Source organism: Schistocerca piceifrons, chromosome 2, assembly GCF_021461385.2.
Source record: "Schistocerca piceifrons isolate TAMUIC-IGC-003096 chromosome 2, iqSchPice1.1, whole genome shotgun sequence".
Taxonomy (NCBI): Eukaryota; Metazoa; Arthropoda; class Insecta; order Orthoptera; family Acrididae; genus Schistocerca; species Schistocerca piceifrons.
The window spans coordinates 610,402,623-610,424,665 of record NC_060139.1 but is presented as its reverse complement, the minus strand read 5'-3'; the positions used below and the strand labels follow the sequence as shown (position 1 = coordinate 610,424,665).

The following is a 22,043-nucleotide window of genomic DNA, read 5'->3' as shown; positions in this document are numbered from 1 at the left end:
TCAAGGCAAATGCCGGGATGGTCCCTCTGAAAGGGCACGGCCGACTTCCTTCCCCATCCTTTCCTAATCCGATGAGACCGATGACCACGCTGTCTGGTCTCCTTCCCCAAACAAACCAACCAACCAGGAATGTTGATTTCATTTCAGCATACCAAACTATGTGTTGGGCTCTCTCTGGATTTGTAGTCATTTCTGATAATTAATTAGCACCTGAAACAAAACAAAACGAATTGTTTAGAACAAAATCTATGAAATATTTTGAGTTCGTGTGGACACCAGTACAGTAATTTCTCCATGAGAGTACTACATTCCCACTTTATATTTCATTTTGTTTATCTCTTATGAAATTCGGTTCTTCAATCCTGCAGAAACTTATTCCTACGGATGAGGTCACACTTTGCTATGCTGTCTTATGTTTTAAGGAATACAAAGGTTATTTAATGTTCGACATTTAGTCATATTAAAATATGATCACATGGGTTTTTGACTTTGCTGAGCCATGTTTGTCTTGCTAACTGTGATCAGTGAACTAAATAAACAATTTAGTTTAGTTGATGTAGACATCTCAGTATTTGCAACAATGCAGTTATATTTCTAACTCAGTACACTTGCAACAATGCAAGAAATTACTAAATATTTATTATAAGTATGTTTAGTTACTTTAACAATATTCCATATGTTCAGTGTGGCCAGCTCATCCAAGTCTATTGTTAAAACTGAATGAGAACTTGTTCTCTTAAATACCCCATCCACTTTTTCAAGAAAACGATTGCTGGCTGTTGTGTTGGGAAGTTTTAGCAGCCAAGAGTGCAGCACTAGGTCTCACATCATCTCAATTACCCCACACTGAGATAGTGTACCATCGAAACCATAATCGGTTCCAAATCTGAAGGTGCTTGTCAATGAACCACAACACTTAGAACTGAAAACGCTTTTATTACTGACGTCAATATACAGTTGGAGCAGAACTGTCTTCCAGTATGGAGAGTGCAGCTACTTACACAAACATTGAATATTCCAGAATACTAGTATTTATATAAAACATTGAATGATCCAGAATATAAAAACAAGACAAGCATAAGATATTACAATAATGTTTGAAAAAGGAAAAATAATAAATTACAAATATTTGTTGGTGGTCAGGTTTCAACTGTCTGCAGTGTGACAGCCACCAATGTTAACCACTGTGACACACACTATGCACCTTAAATCGTAGTAATATAGAAAATTTTGCAGCATTCTTGTGTTAGTGCAATGATGCTTCATCTTGATGAAGGTAGTTTACCTGAACCTTTATAATGTGTGAGAAGCATCAGTCCTACAACTTATCCTTTCTTTTGGTGCATATAATTATTTTCAGGGGTATGAGCCTTGGGGTGCAGTGTTGGGAGCAGGGCTTGAACATGGATGAATAAGGATATTACATAGATAAGGTGGGAACAGGAATACCACTGTGAGAGTAGGGGGGAGAATATTTCTTGTTTCATTGTATGACAAGAGGTAATCAAAACCCTGGTGGAGAATGTGATTCAGTCGCTCTAGTGCTGGGAGGTACTGAGTCACATGGGGGTGCTCCTTTGTGTCTAGTCAGTGGGTATGTGGGAGTATTTGTTCTGTCCAGTTCTCATTGACAATGTGTTTCAGTACCTGCTTGCTATTGTTTCCCAGATTTTTATATGTGGGAAAATGTCGATATTCAAATTAAATGACACTTAAATTTCCTAGTCATGACTTTGATTTAATAAACTCCAAATATCTTTTTACAAAAACTGCAACCCTGATTATCTGCTACTAACTTGGAACTAACAGTAAACTAAACAGATGCTAACTTCATGAACACAGTTGCTGTGCTAACTGTAAAGTAAACAGACGCTAATTTCATGAACACATCTGCTGTGCTGTAAATAATACCTTAACACTGGAAATGTATAAATTGATTATAGAAACCTTTACAGTAATTGACTTATAATGGAAAATTATCAGTTCACAACAGGTGCAACATTAGCTTTACAAAATATACAAATGTGTTTGACATAAACATATTTTGAGAGATGCATTTTCTATATGAAATTTTAACATAACATATTTTGTAAACAATGACTTCTGAAAACTTTGAGTTATATTTTAATTACATAATTATTTTTGCTCCTAACATTTTTACATGATTTTGTATGAAGGTTAAATAATCTAGTATAGCTATCTTTTCCACCACTTTATAGTAACTACTTTTAAGCTATGTGATGTTATCCTGTTGTTAATTTTATTCAATATAGTTGGGTTGCAAAATACTTTTGGCAGCATTTGTAAGCACATACTGCATTAACCAATGAGTGACAGAATATAAACAGAAGTTAGAAGACTGTAAAGTACTCAGCAATTGATATAGGGTAATGCACTAAAAGTATGGATCGTGTTATATACTATTATTTTTCTCAGTCTGTTACATTATGTTGTTGTCTGTGGAGTTAAGGTGTGGTAGATATATTTTTGGACAAGGTGGTAAGAGTAATTTTGGCCTGCAAAGGCTTCAGTGAGACCCTTGCATTTTCTCTCCTCTCCCCCCTTTCCTCATGATGTACCTAGTAGCCAACCACCCTGTCCCTACCACTTCCCTGCACACTCCAAAGGCAGTATTACAGCATCTTCTCCCAGCACAACCTGCTATCCTTCTCCTAGCCTGCCCTATACTACACCTCTTCTGAACTCCCACAATTCACCCCAGCCAAGATTGCTACTCAACCCAGTGGGACCCCAGCACCCAGAGTCCAAAGATTCTTTACATTATATTACATTAACGTATGACAGCCGTATTATTTTATACTTAGATTGACTTCCCCTCAAAAGTTTCTTAACAGTGTTGTCCCGACACCCTGTTTCATATAACTGTCTATATAAATGAAGAATGTCGTTTGTAATTAGTATTCCAAAAATCTTTCATGATGTCTATCATCATGTAATTGTGAATTCAACCTACCTAAGAATTTCTTGTTATGATATGACTGGAGCTCATGCCATAATCAGTTGTAATAAGCTAACCATATTTCAGTTGTTATATTTGTTATGTGTAAAGTATTGATAACAAAAGTTTGCCATGTGATGAACTCTTTATTGTGTTACAGAACACCTGTTTTGAAGTTGATCATTGCATTTTTAGCAGTATGAGGCTACTGACCAAAGTGGAAATCATCAGTGAATAGCAGTAAATTAAGTGCTGTCATGTTATCACAATTTTCCTTTGTGAATGCCAAAAATTCTGTGTGTTTGTTTGCATGCTCCAAATGTAAGAATGATCTGATGCTGGCAATTTTTTCCCGCACTGGTAGCCTGTGGAGTTGCCAAGTACTTCTCAAGTGGTGTGCCTTGCTGCCACACTGCGGGCAGCCTGGCTACTTACTGCTCAAGGGGAAGTCTTTATTCGACAGGGGCTCAGTGATACTTGCCATAATGGATATAATTGGAAACGACTTGATTTATCACAAATAGGTAACTTTCTTTCACATTAAAATTTTTATTTTCTTGTGTATCTTTTGGGCGACTAGTTGAGTTTGATGAAAATTATGTAAAGGTTACTCCAGCTATGGAAAATGTGTATTGATAATAAGTTGTTTGTGATTATAAATGATATTATTGCAATATTTTTATGAACTTGTTAAGCTGTTGGTGCTGCGGTTAAGACAGTGGAATTTATGTGTAATTGGTGCCATTGTTAAGACACATGGGTTTGAGGTCCCCATCTGATCAGCCATATGTAATTGTCCCATGTTTCCCTAAATTTTAGGCAAATCCTTGGGAATTTCCTTTAAATTTCAGGAAGTTTTTCATCTGGGAAAAATGCAGGGAAAACCTAAGGAATTTTTCATTGTTTTAGTTTTTAATTACATTTTTGTAATTTTGGCTGGTAAGAACTGATGACTCTGACAAAAAATTTTACTTCAGCCTGCCACTGCACAATAACACTGCAGTAATACTAACACGAATTCTTTACAAATGAATTGAAAAACTGGTAGAAGCTGACCTCAGGGAAGACCAGTTTGGATTCCGTAGAAATGTTGTAACACGGGAGGTAATACTGACCCTATGACTTATTTTAGAAAATAGATTAAAGGAAGGCAAACCTACGTTTCTAGCATTTGTAGACTTAGAGAAGGCTTTTGACAATGTCGACTGGAGTACTCTCTTTCAAATTCTGAAAGTGGCAGTGGTAAAATACAGGGAGTGAAAGGCTATTTACAATTTGTATAGAAACCAGATGGCAGTTGTAAGAGTCAAGGGGCATGAAAGGGAAACAGTGGTTGGTAAGGGAGTGAGACAGGGTTGTAGTCTATCCCGGATGTTATTCAATCTGTATATTGAGCAAGCAGTAAAGGAAACAAAATAAAAATTTGGAGTAGGAATTAAAATCCATGGAGAAGAAATAAAAACTTTGAGGTTCACCGATGACATTGTAATTCTGTCGGAGACAGCAAAGGACCTAGAAGAGCAGCTGAACGGAATGAACAGTGTCTTGAAAGGGGGATATAAGGTGAATATCAACAGAAGTAAAATGAGGATAATGGAATGCAGTCGAATTAAATCGGGTGATGCTAAGGAAATTAGATTAGGAAATGAGATGCTTTTTAAAGTAGTAAAGGAGTTTTGCTATTTGGGGAGCAAAATAACTGATGATGGTCAAAGTAGAGAGGATATAAAATGTTGTCTGACAATGGCAAGGAAAGCATTTCTGAAGAAGAGAAATTTGTTAACATCGAGTATAGATTTAAGTGTCAGGAAGTCGTTTCTGAAAGTATTTGTATGGAGTGTAGCCATGTATGGAAGTGAAATGTGGACAGTAAATAGTTTAGATGAGAAGAGAATAGAAGCTTTTGAAATGTGGTGCTTCAGAAGAATGCTGAAGATTAGATGGGTAGATCACATAACTAATGAGGAGGTACTGAATAGAATTGGGGAGAAGAGAAATTTGTGGCACAACTTGACTAGAAGAAGGGATTGGTTGGTAGGGCATATTCTGAGGCATCAAGGGATCACCAATTTAGTATTGGAGGGCAGCGTGGATGGTAAAAATCGTAGAGGGAGACCAAGAGATGAATACACTAAACAGATTCAGAAGGATATAGGTTGCAGTAGGTACTGTGAGGTGAAGAAGCATGCACAGGATAGAGTAGCATGGAGAGCTGCATCAAGCCAATCTCTGGACTGAAGACCACAACACATGTGTATGTGTTGACGGTACTAAAATTTTTGACTCCTGATTGTAACTAGTGGCCAACAATCCTGTCTCATAATTTTATAGTTTTCTGAAGTGAATTTGCCTTTTGATTTAATAATTACTAAAAAAATTACAAATTTTTTTTGTAGTATTAATATTTTTTATTAGGTTTATTATATTTTTGTTTGTTTACGGAAATGGCTTGTAACATAATCTGTATAGTCTACTGATGTATGTAAATAACAGAAAGAGTAAATGTAACAACTTACTGTATAATCAAGGAAGTATTTCTGTTCCACCAAGGGCTTACCACAACATGACTTGTGTATCTGATTTATCGTATTACTGTTACACTTTTATTATATGTGATAATCATTTCCTTTCATGAATGAAATTTGTAGCAAAGCTCTTGGTATAATCCAATCAGTTGAAACAAAAATACCAGATTTTTAATTAATCAAGTTTATCCATATCTGAACCGTTAACTCCTGCAATAATTTTTTCAGAATATATTTTGTTCTGATGAATATATTAAAGATGTTTCTGGCAGAATGCAAATACGTTAGTAGTAAAGAAAACCATTTACCAAAAAGCCAAGCTTGGAGTTAAAACAGGTGCACAAAATAGAATGCAAATGTTGCTGGCAGATGCAGTGGGGTGAGGAGTTGGGTCAGATTGGGTGGGTAGAGGGAGAAAGGAGTAGAAAGCAAGGGGAGGGGCTGGAGACAGGTAGCTGTTGGCGTGGAGAGATACAGTAGGATACGAATACTGGAGGGAGGGGTGGGAGAGGAGGAGGAGGAGAAGTTGGACAGATAGAGGGAGAAGAGGAGATGGACAGAGAGATGGGGAGGAGGAGTTGGTCTGAGAGAGAGAGAGAGAGAGAGAGAGAGAGAGAGAGAGAGAGAGGAGCAAAAATTTGTGCAACATGTGGTATATACACACGCGGTTGTAGCCGTGGGTAAAAAGTTAATGATTACGTAAAATTTAGTTAGTGATTTTGAAAGCTTGAGCTATATAAAATTATTGATTTAAATTATATATTTTGAACTATAATCAAAAATCTCCCTGCACTTTCGAGTTGATTTCTCCAATCCTAGTGTAACTTGTAGCCGTAGTAGTTTCCCGTTACATGTGGGTCCATTTGGAAAAATCTGTCATTTTATTATTTTAGATTTTCATTTCCGTTATTGTTTTACCTGGAACGTGAGACTGCTCTATCTCTTTTTTCCTGAAAACACTGACTTTGACTGTTCCAGATAATGTTCGGTTCACTCATGTGTCTTGTGGGCGAGATGTCATCTGGGCGTGTGATGCACAAGGAGATATTTATATGGCATTTGGAATTCCTCAATCTGTTTCAAGTTCCACGTTCTCTCCTGCGTGGATACCAACGGATGAAAGAACTCATACCAAGATTCATTTTGTCAAAGTGAGCATTTGGGTGTGAACTCAGATTACTTTTTATTTTCTCCTGTCTGAGATATTGAAAAAAATATAAATTTAGAATTTTAATTAAAAATAATAGTAATAGCAAAAAAATTGTAAAAAGCCATTTACAATTAACGTAAGGCTGTAGAAATAATATGGTACATCACAACACAAATGCTTAGGTACTGTACAGGATGTCCCAGGAGGAATGGTCAATACTCTTGGATGTGACAGGAATGATCATTTGAAACAAAAAAGTCTAGAAAACATGGGCTTTAAAGAACATGCCTTAAGAGCTGTGGGCACTTCTTCAGTAGAAGGGATGTGTTTCACAGTAGTGAAAATGAAAAACTACACATAAGATGTGGACTTTAAAGGTTTGAAACTGTGAAATGAAGCTCTTCTACTGTAAGTCCTTTGCTTTCCAATTTTCGGGAGAAGGTATTATGGATCACAACAAGAAAAATTCTAGTGAAAATGGGCTCTAAAATGCAGACCTTAAGAGCTATGAGTACTTCTTCATTAGAAGAGAGATGTTTCATAATAGCAAAGGTGAACACGTGATCATAGCTCTTGAGATATGCAGTTCAGAGCCCATGTTTACAGAACACTTTTTCCGCCCATACTACCATCTCTCGGGCAAATAGTTTCTTTGTTTCGAATTATCATTCCTGTCATATCCCTTCATATTGACCATTCCTCCTGGGACACCCTGTATGGATGATTGTGGGCTTAGTGGTTTCTTTTGCTTTCCAATAATCATTTCATTTTCATAAAGTAATTTATAATACATATAAATACTGAAGTGAAGAAGTAAAAGTATGGGTGGTACTCTTCAAAAACAGGCAGGGGCAAAATGGATAGTTTATGAAGCTATGGCTATGTATTGTAGACTATAAGGGCCATTAGTTATCTAAAATAATGTAATAAAGTATGCAGCATTAAAGGTATGGAGATTATTTGTCAGTCTTTACATCGATTCTTTTATGTTGTACTTCAGATAAGCAGCTGAACACAATTTATTATTTTTATTAGATCTTTCAGGGTTTCTTAGTGAAATTGATGATTTAAAAGTTCCTGGCTTTTCAGTTGAGTTAATGTTGTCATTTTATTTATGCAGTATTTTCACAATGACCTTAGTTATTGTCTTCAAGTGTCTAGTGCAGATTTTAGAGCTTGCTGTTTGAACTCCAATGAATATTTTATGCCATTTTCTGTACTTGTAATTTTTTTATGGTTTGGTGCAGCCTTTTAGTTCATCTTAAGTTTCTGTGAGACTGATTTATTATTGGAAATGATTTCTAATGAAATCTATGTTTGATATTTGACGAAGATAATGAGAGAAGTTGTCAAAATACCTTGGAGGGAAAACAACAACATTAACGTGGCTACAAACCCTGAAACATGATAATAATAACAACAATGATACTAATAAATCCTCTACCACACCTGCAAGCTAACAGTAGTAATAGAAGAAGAAGAAGAAGAAGAAGAATTATTCCGACAAATTGAAGCAGTGTATATTCTTCTCATTGTTCTCCATCAGCTTTTTGGAAATGGAACCATGTCTTTAAGTAAATATAAATCCTTGAGTTGTAACTCAGTTACAGAGGTGTGACTCCATGGAATGTGAGGAGGAGGAGGAGGAGGAGGTGGTGGTGGTGGTGGTGGTGGTGGTGGTGGTGGCAGAGGAGGAGGAGGAGGAGGAGGAGGAGGAGGTGGAGGTGGAGGTGGAGGTGGCAACAGGACACTCTTTAGATATGGGTGTTGTCTAGTTTCAAATGATTCTTAAATGATGTACTTCTACAATGGTTCCCTTTTTCGCTAATGTATGTTTGGTAATAAGAATCAGAACAACCTCAGAATATGTGCTTAAAGTTTGGTAAGTTTATAAGTGAGTACAAAACATGGGAGAGGGAAACCGTATTTGTGCAGATTTATTTAACCAAAGGTTTATTTTGTATTAAACAGTTTCCAGAACTGAAAGCTTTAGTATTGATGTCAAATATTATGATGTTAGTTTCATTGTGGTTTAATAGAAAATCCTTATTGGTCATTTTATAAAAGAATACATCATGAGTAATATCAAATTTTCATTTTACTAACCATGGTGTGAACATTTTCTCTTTTGTTCATAGTATGAGAGGTTTGTTTCGGTTGATGAATAGTTACAAAATGAAACTTAAAATGAGCAAATATGAATTAACATCCTGCAGGGGAAACTGCCACACACTGCTCTATAAAAACTATTTAAACTACAGTGCATGCATGATGTGCAAGATTTTCCGTGTTCTTTCACTCTCTGCACACAAACTATTGGTCGTAGAGAAAAAGTGAATAGGACCTTTCTTGCAGGTAATTTAATATAGTTTAATTTTGTACTGAGGTATGTTTTCTGCAAGAGGCCACCATTTTTGAGTTATGCAAGAAAAACATACAAAAGTGGCCTTCCAATGCACCCTGATCCCAACAGCCAGCCTCCCACTGGTCAAGATTTTTAGTGTGTTCGTGGCACTCCGTCCTACCATTGCACAAAAATTTGCAACTACACAAATTACTTCCCACATTTGCCCATTTTTGGTCTTCATTGGCTGGGCTGTTATGCCACTATTTTAGTCATGCTCTTGAAAATTATAAAGTTAATGTATTTATAAATTTACTTCACAAATATGTGCATTTTTTAACAAGATAAAATTAACAAGATAAAATTAACACTTAAACTGTTTCATTTGTCTGACCTTCTTAATACATGTAATCAGTTTATGCATAATACTGAGAAAATTCTTTTTCCTTTCAATACTGTCACAGGGAAGTTCAAATTAATAATGTTAATGAAATAGCCTACAAAGCTAGTAGTGTAATGACCAAGCCAATGAAGACCAAAAGAGATCAGATAAGGGAAATAATTCGTATAGCCACAAATTTTTTGTACACAGATAAGAATTAGTGTTATGAACAGCATACTGAAATTCCTGTCTGGTGAGCAGTGAGTGCTTTGAGGGTCACTTTTGTACACTTTATCTTGAATAACATGAAAACTTTGGTCTCTAGCAAAAATGTATCCCAGTACAAAACTAAACTACATGAAATCGCATAAAAAAAAGATGCTATTCGTTTTTCCTCAGGGCCCAATAGTTTTTACTTAGAGAACTAGAGAATCATAAGGTTCCCTTTCTGTGCAGCGAATGTGGAATATAAAATTATAAAGAATGTGGCAACCAGTCACGGAATTTGAAGCATGTGGTGTCCAAAATGATCCTTGCGTAAAGGAGAAAGGTGCATTGTACCATTGCCATTTATTTCCAACCCTTACTGAAAAAATTAAGTTACACGTAATGCGAACAATTTACAGTGATTCCAGTTACACAGACGGGCCATATTAAGACAGTAGAAAATTTAGTTGTAGCTAGCACTGCAATGTAAACATGTAAATTCATGCATTTATAGCATATTAGAGTGGTTGTTCCATGGTAGTGCTCATTTGGTATTTGTGTGTCAAGATAATACATTTAAATTGGAGTCAGTAGTTTAGTTCTGAACCCACTTAGGACACACAAATAGACTCAGGTTGTAAAATGCTTGATGTTCGCTAACTTAAAAGAAGCCAAGACTGAACCACAAAAATTCTGAAGTTTTAAGAAGTTATTATTGAACAATATCATTTATGTCATCCATTTTGACTTACATATGTTCCATTTGAATTTTGGAATGAACTGAAAATATCACAAATTGTCATCTTTTGAGAAGCATAAAAATAATTACGAAATAGAATCTACAAATGTGCTATGTGCCCACCTTGTACTATGACGGTCTATGTCAAGTTTTGCTTTCATCTCCAGTTCTATTGGTTACTGTACTGAGGAGAAGAGTCTGATACCTTAACAACAACTGGTTATTGTATCTTCTCTCCTTTTTTGCACATGATGTCAACTGCTCATGTTAGGCTTGATGATTCTCAGATATTAAAAAGATGTATGCCTTATTTGGGTTAGCTCCACAGTTGATATTGAAGTGGTAAATTCTGTTCATTTTTCGTATTCCCCCTTATTATTTCTCACATTTCTAGATGAGCATTAGTCTAATACAAAAATTCAACACTAGCTGTTCATGTCACATATGATCTATACAGTAATGATTTTAGCATGTTTCACAGGCAGTATGATACTTATTTAATTCATAAGAAAGAGTATAGTGATGATGTGACATTAAACTTCCTTTGGAAATAACTGCTACAGTTCATTTTTCATTGTCTCCCTCTTGTGTTTTCTGTTCTGGCATGTTTTAAATTTTCTAGAAAGTTAACTTTTTTTGATTTCACTTCTGAATGATATATCTTGTAGGAAAGTTTGAAATAGTGAAACAAGGTGTGGGTGTGTTAATAAACACATTTACTAAATGACTACACTACTGCAAAACTTGAAACTGTCTCAAAATTTACAGACACTGAAAAAAGTTGCTCACCAATGTGGCACCAGACAAAAGCACTACGCGGCAGAAATAACAACACTGAGTGAACTCGAAAACTCATCCCTGAGTATCACAAGCGCAACACAAGTAATTTTCAATGTGAGAAGTGGGGTTAATCATATGTGGCAGAACACACGGCATGTTAAACATCAATTTACACACCTGGCTGCATAGCAGACACAGAGACACTGCATCGCGGGTTTGTCTCTAACTTCGGGATAAGCATTGCCAGGTGGCACATCCGTCACAATGCGAAGCAGACGGTGGTGATGATGATGATGATGATGATGATGATGATGATGATGATGATGACTATGACAATGATATGATGATGGTGATGATGATGATGCCGTGAGAAGCAGGTGAAGACTGAGAGCGAGGCAGGGTTTGCAGGAGCCTCGCTAGGGACCAAGCTGTTGTTCTGTGCTGGTAGTCAGTGACTGGTGTATATAGTTATTGGGCTTACAGTGGGGTGAAAAGTTTTAGTTGGAAGTAAACACACAATGGAAGAAACCCACTGTCTTAGCATACAGCCATATTGAGCTAGGTACATATAGAACTGCTAAGAAAGCTGTGCAGCAAAGGGCTTTCACACAATGCCCCCTCCCCTTCAATGTGTCAATGGTGAAGGCTGGAACCCATGAAGGGACATGTTGTACCAGCAGTGACGATGTGGGCAGTGGCTTGGACACGGCGGTTGCCAGTTATGTGATGGAGGCGGACGCAGAGTGTGAGCTGGAAGGAGCAGCCGGCTGACGGAAGTGCTGGTCCACTGCATGAAAGCGAGTGGCAGCTACGGTACTAACAGTGAGTGTAAGCAATGAATAAGCTAGCAGTTCGAGAGGTGAGGGGTGCCGGGTCAGGTCGGCCTGAGCCTGTGTCCAGTGATGCATGCACAAGAGTGGGCATGTGCTGGGTTTGGTTGCCATTGCAGAGCTCTGGAGGAAAGGGCACAGCAGGGCTGCGAGGAGGGGTTGGTGGCTTGGTGGCCACGTTTGACAGCTGAAAGTGCACATGGCAGACACTGTGAGCGTTAATTGCCAACACCTCCGGCCTGAGGATGGGTGGTGGCAGCTCTGGTGTTGGGAGCTTGGAATGCAAGAAATAACACTGTTGTGGAAGCTGTGGAGGTTGCAATGTGATGTCAGAGCTGCACTGGGCTGTATACAGGTATGGAGGTGATATCCCTGCCTCAGGCATTGGCTGCAGGATTGGTAGAGTGGCAGAGGCATGAGCATCCTGTGAGTCGGGGATGCTGAGCCTGTGCTGTTGACAACTGTTGGGTTGGAGGCTGGCACTGATGCAGCATGATGGTCTTCCTATGCTGTCCTCTGTCATAGTTTGCTAGGCCAGAGTATTGGTGGCTTCGGTGACAGAGCTGCTTGGTGCTGCGTCTGCAGCAACTTCATCTGTGGTGACACCGTTTGAGCCACTGATGACTGTGGCGGTGGCAGCGGCCTGTGTCTGTGGGGCTTTGATGAGAATGGTAGTCGGGCTGGGTGTTGTGAGATTGGGCAGTGTATAGGCAGGTTTCAGCCTATCAATCAAAATGCTGGTAGGGGTGCCTGGAGGTGCAGGGTAAATGTCTTAGTGTCCCAATTTAGAACCTGGCTGGGATCGGAATTGTGCGGGTGGGCAGGACAGCAGTCTGCTTGTTGTCGTGGCAGGCGAAGGGAGTCTTCAAGGTACAGTGTAGCCTTTCCAGCTTGCTGTTGGTGGTATGGTATCTCGCTGACAGGGCAAGTCAGTCCTACAGAGGTCTTCAGTGCATGAGAAATGGAAGATGTAAATTGGCATCCATAGTGACATGGCTTGGGCAGCTTAAACGGGGAATCCACTGAAGAGAAAGGTGGCAGCTACCATGGCGACGGTGACATCCGATATTGGCATTGACACAGGCTAGCGGGTGAACCTGTCCACGAAGATGTGGAGGTAGCAACAGCTGTCAGAGGCCAGTAGAGGACCAGTGATGTCCATGTGAACGTGGATGAAACAATGCCTGACATCTGGGAAAATGGCGGCGGGGTCACATACGTGAGAGCCGATGTTGCTGCACTGACAGGTGAGGCGAGTGTGGGCCCACAATCTGCAATCTGCAATCTGTTTGAATACCTGGCCAAATCAAATGCTGCATCACCAGGGTAAGGAGGCACGCATGCCTTGGTGCACCGGGTCGTGCAACTGGTTGAATGTGGCTTTGTGGCAGTGAGCGGACAGGAATGGGTGCAGTGAGCGGACAGGAACGGGTGCAGTGAGCTGGTGGATATGTCACACAAGATACTTCTGTTTGAGCTTAGAGCTGATGTATGTTTAAGACATAGGTGGGAAAGTTTTGGGTTGTACTTCTGTGCACTGCTAAGTGCCTCATAATCCAGGGAGGAAACAATAGCACAGGTATGGCTGAGGCAGTCAGCAATGATGTTATCAATTTCAGCTATGTGACTTACGTCAGTAGAAAGTTCAGAGACAAATGACAGATGCCATACTGATGTGGCGAGCACTTGTCAAAGTCTCTGGCTAGGGAAAATGTTATAGGCTAGTGGGCAGTGAAGACCGTGAAGTGACGGGCCTCTGCTGGTGGCTGGAAGTATTTGACTGTTTTGTAGATGGCAAGGAGCTCTCTGTTGTATTGCTGCAGCACCACTGAGTGGCAGAGAGCTTGCTGGGAAAAGGGTAGTGGTTGCCAGATGTTTTCTGCATGCTGCTGCAGGACAACGGCAGTGGCTCACTGGCTGGCATCAACCAAGATGACAGGCAGGCAGTGGGGTGGGATTGGGCAAGCAGGGTAACACCGTTGCAGGCCATATGTGGCTCTGTTAGGCTTTGGCGGTGGTACAGGAATTGTGCTCGAGGCAAAGCAGGGGCCAGATGCCCTACCTTTTTGATGGTATGAATTGTATCGTGGGACACCACCAGAGTGTCTCGTAGCCGTCAGTGGGTATGGGCAGAGAGATGATGTCACGGACCTCCATTGCATATGTCAGCTAGTGCCGGCTGATCACCATAGCGAACTTGGTGGTAGCCTGGGTGGTGCTGTAGCTGGCAAAGATGGCGGCTTATGAGGAAAACCACAGGTACATGTACCGCAGATTGAAGGGCAGCATGTGAGCCGCAGAACAGCCAGATGGAACGGTGGCGGCATAAGGGGGAGTGGCGGCAGCGGCATGTCGAGACCAGGAGGGATGGCAGCGGTGGTGGCAGAAGCAGGGGCCGGTGAGATTGTCTGGTGCCGGGGGTTGGGCTGCTGGTGATCATATCACTGTGAGTTACTTGCACAGGGTGGCATTTGCAGCATTCCAGTTCAATGAGGTGCACAATCAGCTCAGTGGTGAAGTCATGAGGTGCTGGAGCAGCAGCCGCATGTAGCAACACATCGGTTGGTCCTTTGGTGGAAGCTGTGGTTGCTGGGTTGCACAAGAGATGGCAGAACATATGCAAGAGAAACAGCTTGTGAGTCGAAGCATGGTATTACCTGTAGCAAGAAAACAGAAGTTGCTGGTCAGTTGTACATGTGCCAGAGCCAAAATGAGTGCTAACAGTACAAGGCCACCAACAAAATGCCAAAATAGAACATCACTTTTTGATCAACAGTGTAGGAATGTTTCCTCACATAACTTACACATTTGAAATAGTGCAACAAGGCGTAGTGGGCGCTGCACAGGGAACAATATCCACATGTGGTCAAGAAAAACATTTATTCAATGACTGCACTACTACAATACGTGAAACTGTCTCAAAATTCACAAATGCTGAAAAGAATCACTCACCAATGTGGCAGCATTAGAGAAAGGTGCAGCGCGTTAGAAATAACAACACTGACACAGTTGCAAAGATTTGGTGTGAAACACCGATTTATATGGCCGACTGCAGAGAGGTGGCGCTGCAGTGATGTGTCTCAAACTTAATGATAAGTGTGCCTGCAGTGAAAGACTGCCACAACCTCTAATATGAAACTTTTTTGTGTTGATGTTTGCCTTGCCACAACATTTGATAGTGTCAACTACAAAAAGCAGTAAGCTTACTGCAAATGAAAATTAAAAGAATATTGAAGACGCTGATGAACAGAAGGTGCTGATTTGATAGATGAATATTAGTAAACCCCCCACAAATGATAAAACAGCTTCAATCACCTGATTACTTTACAGGTGAGTTAACATGTTAAATATTTGACATTAAGCATATAACTGAGAAAAAGTGAACTAGTTAGATATCTTGTTTACAGTTAATTGGAAGTGACTATCTGCTCTGATTATCAAACACTGGACGAGTACAGCCTTGGTAATTTGCACTCTGTTTCAAGCAGAAGCTAATTTTTCATGCATCTCAGTGTTTATGACATCATATCTCCTAAATTGTGTTTTGTACTGTGATATAATTCTGTAGGTACATTCAGTGGCATGTGTGGATACTGTGTGCAAAATGTGTTGCAAATAGCACTAAAAGTAATAATTTAAAGTGGCATGCCTGTTGCTGAAGTGTTATTGCATGAACAGTGAAAATGTGGTAAGTGATAAACTATTTTTTGTTCATCATTTTGTGGAGGTATCAGCAAGAAAATGTTCCATAAAGGTTTAAAATTATGTGTAACTCTTCTTGGAAGTTGCTAAGCACGCTCATTCTCAAATACTGAATAAGTATAGCTTTCGTAATTTGCACACTGTGAGTTACACCGCCTCAAGACACACAGGGTGTCCATTATGAAAGTTCCAGTTTCAAAATGCTGTAGAAAGGGAACCACTGCTCAGAATGATGTCAAATTTGAATAGCATATTATTAACACAGAGGGTGGGGTTGGGGATGGGGCAGAGGAGGTGTGTGTGGGAGGTGGGACGTCATGGAACAAAAAAATTTAATGAAACTTTTACCAAAAGATGGTGCTGTGCCTTAATGTAAATAGCACATTACACCATCTGTACTGTTCAGTGTGCATGACTGCTGAAGTTTGGCAGTCAACAGTTGTGGCAGCATTAGTTAGGTAAGTCCATCCACCACAATGAGATCCCACAAAGTGCTACATCAGATGGGAAAAATCTGATTTTAATTGTCCTCAGGCCCAAAACTGCATGAAAAGCAAGTGACATCAGTTTTTAATTGTCCTGGTGCCAAAAATCACTTTAAAAAATCAAAACAATGTTGGTTTCTAGTTGTCATCAGACTAGTGCAAAACATTTTCAATATACTGTCCACCATTTTCTGCTAAAAGTTGAAATCAAGAAACATGTTCCGCAACAGATCGGAGTGTCTCGCTTGCCTTTAATTCAGCTACATTCATAATTGGAGCACTGAACACAACATCTTTCAAATAATCCCACAGCTGGAAGTCACACGGATTAAGCTCAGGTGATCCGAACAGCCAGGCTGTAAGGTAATGACAGAGCTGATAATTCTAGCATTTCTGAAATGCCTCTGAAGCAGCCACTGCACTGGCTGTGTGCGGAGGAGCACCATCTTGCACAAAAATGATCATGCCCACACATCCATGTTGTTGAATGGTTGGAATGATGTTGGTGCGCAAAAGACACTCGTAGCGTTTACCAGCGATGGTGCAGGTAACAGGACCCGCAGGACTCATCTCTTCGAAAAAATACAGCACTATGATAAGTGATGCCGTCAACCTGCACCACACAGTCACCTTTGTAGAATGAAGTGGTACTGGTTGATGTGTGTGTGTGTGTGTGTGTGTGTGTGTGTGTGTGTGTGTGGACCAAGAAATTCCAAAGTGATCATTTGTCTTGCTGGCAGGTCAGCAGGAAGCAGTTACTAAAGATGGGTGGTTTTGTATGGATAGTAATGCAGAATGCTTCGTTGGATTTTATGCACCATGCTCGCAGGCATGTCCAAAGTTCAGGCAATTCCACCTGCACTGCATGTCTGCATACCACCACTCAACCCCTCCTGCAGTACTGTGGCCAACTCATTGCTGACATTGGATCAAATACTATCCTCCCTCTGTCACACTGCACTTCAAAAGGACCTGTCTTTCCAAATTTTGTAATTACCTAGACAATTAGCAGATGGATCAGTGCCTTTTTCCATACCCTTGAGTGTGTGGAACTTCTGCAGGGCTACTGGTGCACAGTCCCCATTCATATAAAAGAGCTGTATCGGCAGTGCATGATCTTTCATGGAGACAGTCATGATGGGCATCTTGGATGGAAACTGAGGAACAGACTTGTGCCGCACATTTGTTGGTATGCATATTCTGGCACTTTCAGTGCCATATGTGGTCAAATCTTCATTTTTTTTTCCTTTTTTTCCCCATGATGTTTCCTCCTGCGTTAAAAATATGCTGTTCAAATTTGACATCATTTTGATCAGTGGTTCTCTTTCTATAGCATTTTTTAACTGGGTCTTTAATTATTGACTCTTTGTGTATACAGATTCTAACTGTGATACTGGTGCTGCTGTGTTAAACCTTTAACATAAATTTATACCTCTTAATGAGTTGATTATGACAGCATTTTAAATATTTTAATTTTGTCAGTAATTATATGAAATATTGAAAATAAAATTTTTCTTTGTTAGATAGGCAACCTGCAACTGGGACCATGTGCCATGAACCGAGTTAGCCAATCAATAATATATATCTGGTAACAAGCACTACCCCTCGATGTAGATAATGCTTTCTGTTTCCCTCTATCTATTCAGTGCCAAAAATCACAGGCATCAGTCACATCCCTTCCTGTTGTACAGTGTTCGTGTTTAAGGACTTTGTGACAAATTTCAACAGCATAAATCAGTTCAGTGACAGTGGACAAGCAATTTGCTGCAGACAAGATTTTGCACTACAGTCGAAAATATTGTATACAAAGTTTGTTATAAACAAAATGAGAGTGATGGTACAAGTGTGTGTATATACTAAATGTGGTCAATTACTGGTGGTAGCTTGGAAAGTAGGATCCATTTCAGCCCAGACCAAGGAGGAGAATACTGAAGGTAGAAAAGCAGTTGCATACATATGTGCCACAACTAAAAGTTCCATATATTCTACAGTTTTGCTGTGGTGATACCAATGAGTTAGAACTTTAAATTGGCCTTTTTATTTATCAAATTGTGGCATGTGGTACTGTATTGTGGCAAGTGTTGCAATATCGACATATGCACTTTGTGATCAAAAGTATCCGGATACCTGGCTGAAAATGACTTACAAGTTCGTGGCACCCTCTATTGGTAATGCTGGAATTCAATATGGTGTTGGCCCACCCTTAGTCTTGATGACAGCTTCCACTCTTGCAGGCATACATTCAATCAGGTGCTGGAAGATTTCTTGGGGAATGGTACCCATTTTTGACGAAGTGCTGCACTGAGAAGAGGTATCGATGTCAGTCAGTGAGGCCTGGTGTGAAGTCGGCATTCCGAAACATCCCAAAGGTATTCTATAGGATTCATGTCAGAACTCTGTTCAGGTCAGTCCATTACAGGGCTGTTATTGTCATGTAACCACTCTGCCACAGGCCATGTATTATGAACAGGTGCTTGATCGTGTTGGAAGATGCAGTCACCATCCCCAAATTACTCTTCAACAGTTGGAAGCAAGAAGGCACTTAAAACATCAATGTAGGCCTGTGCTGTGATAGTGCCACTCAAAACAACAAGGGGTGCAAGCCCCCTCCATGAAAAACACAACCACACCATAACACCACCCCCTCTGAATTTTACTGTTGGCACTACACGTGCTGATAGATGATGTTCACCGGGCATTCGCCATATCCACACCCTGCCGTCAGATTGTCACATTGTGTACGTGATTTGCCACTCACAAAACGTCATTCCACTGTTTAATTGTCCAATGTTTACTCTCCTCACACCAAGCGAGGCATCGTTTGGCATTTACCGGCGTGATGTGTGGCTTATGAGCAACTGCTTGACTACGAATTCCAAGTTTTCTCACCTCCACCTAACTGTCATAGTACTTGCAGTGGATCCTGACACAGTTTGGAATGCCTGTGTGATGGTCTGAATAGATGTCTGCCTATTACACATTATGACCCCTTTCAAATGTTGGCGGTCTCTGTCAGTCAACAGATGAGATCGCCCTGTATGCTTTTGTGCTGTATGTGTTCCTTCATGTTTCCACTTCATTATCACATTGGAAACAGTGGGCCTAGGGATGTTCAGGAGTGTGGAAATCTTGCGTACAGACATATGACACAAGTGACAACCAATCACCTGACCACTTCCGAAGTCCGTGAGTTTTGGGGGTGTCCAGATACTTTTGATAACATAGTGTATTTGGTTTTTCTTTCTCATTAATCTGTAACTACATTTCTGTTCTCCGATAAGGTATACGTTGGACCTGTAGCAGACATGGTGTGGGCAATTGATGTCAGGAGGAAAGTATACATTAGAAAAGACATACTACCAGATTTTCCTCTTGGCAGTGGTTGGGTGCTGGTCTCTGGAATTGATGCTGTTGCACTGAGTATCAGGTAGCATATCACTTCTACATGATTTTAAAATATTTTGCATAGTATTAAATATTTAATATATCATAATCTTGAATCAGGTTTTATACATTTGTCCGTTGTCTATTTGTGTACTCCTGTCTTGTTTGCTGTTCCATTGTGGTGCATCATGTGAACTGAGATTACTTTGCTCATAATAAATGTTACCTAATTAAAATCAATAAATATGACTTTATAACTTTTTTTGCATATCTCTGGTAATTCAGTGTCTTAATCATTTCCTAAACGGAAAATTATTTAAAAAACAGCCTTGATCGCAGATGATGTTAACTTCTGACCAGTTTTGGCCTTTTAATGACATACCATCATTGGAGTTTGCATCATCTAGATGGCAGTGATGGTGCCATTCATCCAGTTGGTGCAAAGTCTGATGATGGCCCGTAATAAAAAGGCCAAAATCGGCCAGAGATAACATCGACAGCGATCAAGACTGTTTTTTTAAATAATTTTATGACAATAAATATCAGTCTTCTCCAACAATGTTATATAAAATTATGACTTCCTAAATGTTATATTGTTTTTAAACATTAGTTAGAAACTCTGTACAGGCAGTTCAGAAGAAGCAGCACAACAACAGTAACACAAGCATTAAATTAATTTGATGCTACTCCAGCTTCTCCTGAGGAAATTAGGAAAATAATTAGATCTCTTGAAAGCTAACATCCAGAATAGTATTTTTTTATAATGTCTAGGATATATATCCAAAATATGATGGAATATTCTCTCTACTGAGAAAACTTCAAGAAGTACAACATTGTCTTTGTTTATGATCAACATTTTGATGACAAATGCATAAGAAAGTTAGATTACATCTCATACTTCCAGTCATTAATATTATGTGAAGTAATATTTTGAGGGAATTCTGTATTGAAACACAAAGTAGTCATTGCACAGCAATATGCTATAAGTATAATATTGGATGTACATCCTTGAACTACTGTTTAAAAAACCAAATATACTAAATACAGCTATATGGTACATGAAGTTTGTTGCTAAGAATGTCTTATAATTTGAAAATAGTATTAGTAATCATAAAAACAACACAAAAAATAGCTTTTGTTATTCACAACTTTATCTTACTTTTGCATATAAAGTATGCAGTTACAAAAATATTTTATCATTTTACATATGTAACAAAGGTGCTAACAGCTTTCAAAAAATTGAAATGATTTTAGCTTCATAATTTTTTCTACACTGTAATAGAATTACTGAATAGATAACATGAGTTTTGTTGGGCTACTTAATTAGATTAAGATCAGTGTGAAAACAAATCATATGAATAATCAGCATGTAGCCATATATTCACCGAAAAAATGTATCATATGCATGTAGCAATTGACACATGATCTGTTATTATGAGATCCACAAATGTGATCTGCATCTGTTTTTCAGTAATGCTGTGCAAGCCACTTAACAATGCATGGTTGAGTATCATTTGTAGCAGCATTAGGCACTCCCTGTCTTAATCACTTATGGTCCGAAGGGAGAATCACTGTTTACATACATTAGTTTTTGAGACCTCACCTCTCTTATCTTATTCTCATGTCCCCTGCTGGAGATACATGGTGGAGGCAGTGGAATTATTGCACATTGTTTCTTAGTACTCACATATTTTGTGTGAAACACATTGCCTTATTTATTAAGATTGCCATTAAAGTTCCATGAGTGTCTCAATTACATTTTAAACAATGGAAACTCCAGCTAGGAATATCAACAGTGTTGGAAAAGGTAGATTGCTACTTACCGTAAAGATGACCCATTAAGTTGCATAGACAGGCACAATTAATAGACACTTACACATAAGCTTTTGGCCCCAGCCTTCATCAGAAAAAGAGAAAAACATACCATTCATTCACACAAGCAAGCACACCTTATGCACACATGACCCCCAAGTCCTGTAACTTGGGCCAGAAAGCTATTGGCTCTGCAAGAAAGCCAAGACTGCAAATATCTCAAGTGAAGGGGTAAATAATATTCTGCATGGGAACTGAGCTATGAGAAATGTCAGCAAGAAGAGTGTTGTGAATGCTACGGTTGTTGAGAAGTGGATGAAAGTGAAAACCACTTTGTCAGTGGAAAAAACCATTGCATTTGTCTTTTGTAATTCCCAGGGCATGGTATTTATAGACTGCCGACCCAAGGGTAAAATGATCATAGGTACATATTATGCTTCATTGCTGGATCAGTTCCACAAAACACTTGGATAAGATGTGAACCTATTTGGTGAAGAGAAAGGTTCTCTGTCGCCAGGACTACTATGGACTCAACTATACATCTGTCATTGCCATAGCAAAATTTGTGGAATTATGATACAGCCTGCTACTGGTGGAAGAAATTAATGTTGAGTAAAGGTGTTATAGCAGAAACAAATTCATATTTTGCAGAACTTGAAAAATTGTGTTTTAGAGGAGTTAAAAAAATTGGAGGAATAGAAAATAGTGCCATTTTGTTTAAAAAAATCACCTATGTATTCAATC

At 39.3% G+C, this 22,043-nt stretch overlaps 1 protein-coding gene across 2 annotated transcripts in view; it reads left to right on the top strand.

Moving 5' to 3' along the window:
• LOC124774869 overlaps positions 1–22,043 on the top strand; it is a 193,836-nt gene that overhangs the window by 136,543 nt on the left and 35,250 nt on the right. For both annotated transcript variants that reach the window (XM_047249516.1, XM_047249517.1), the window contains exons 13-15: positions 3,324–3,483; positions 6,463–6,635; positions 19,385–19,530. In XM_047249516.1, the coding sequence (XP_047105472.1) occupies positions 3,324–3,483; positions 6,463–6,635; positions 19,385–19,530 (479 nt within the window). The remainder of the gene's footprint in view (positions 1–3,323; positions 3,484–6,462; positions 6,636–19,384; positions 19,531–22,043) is intronic.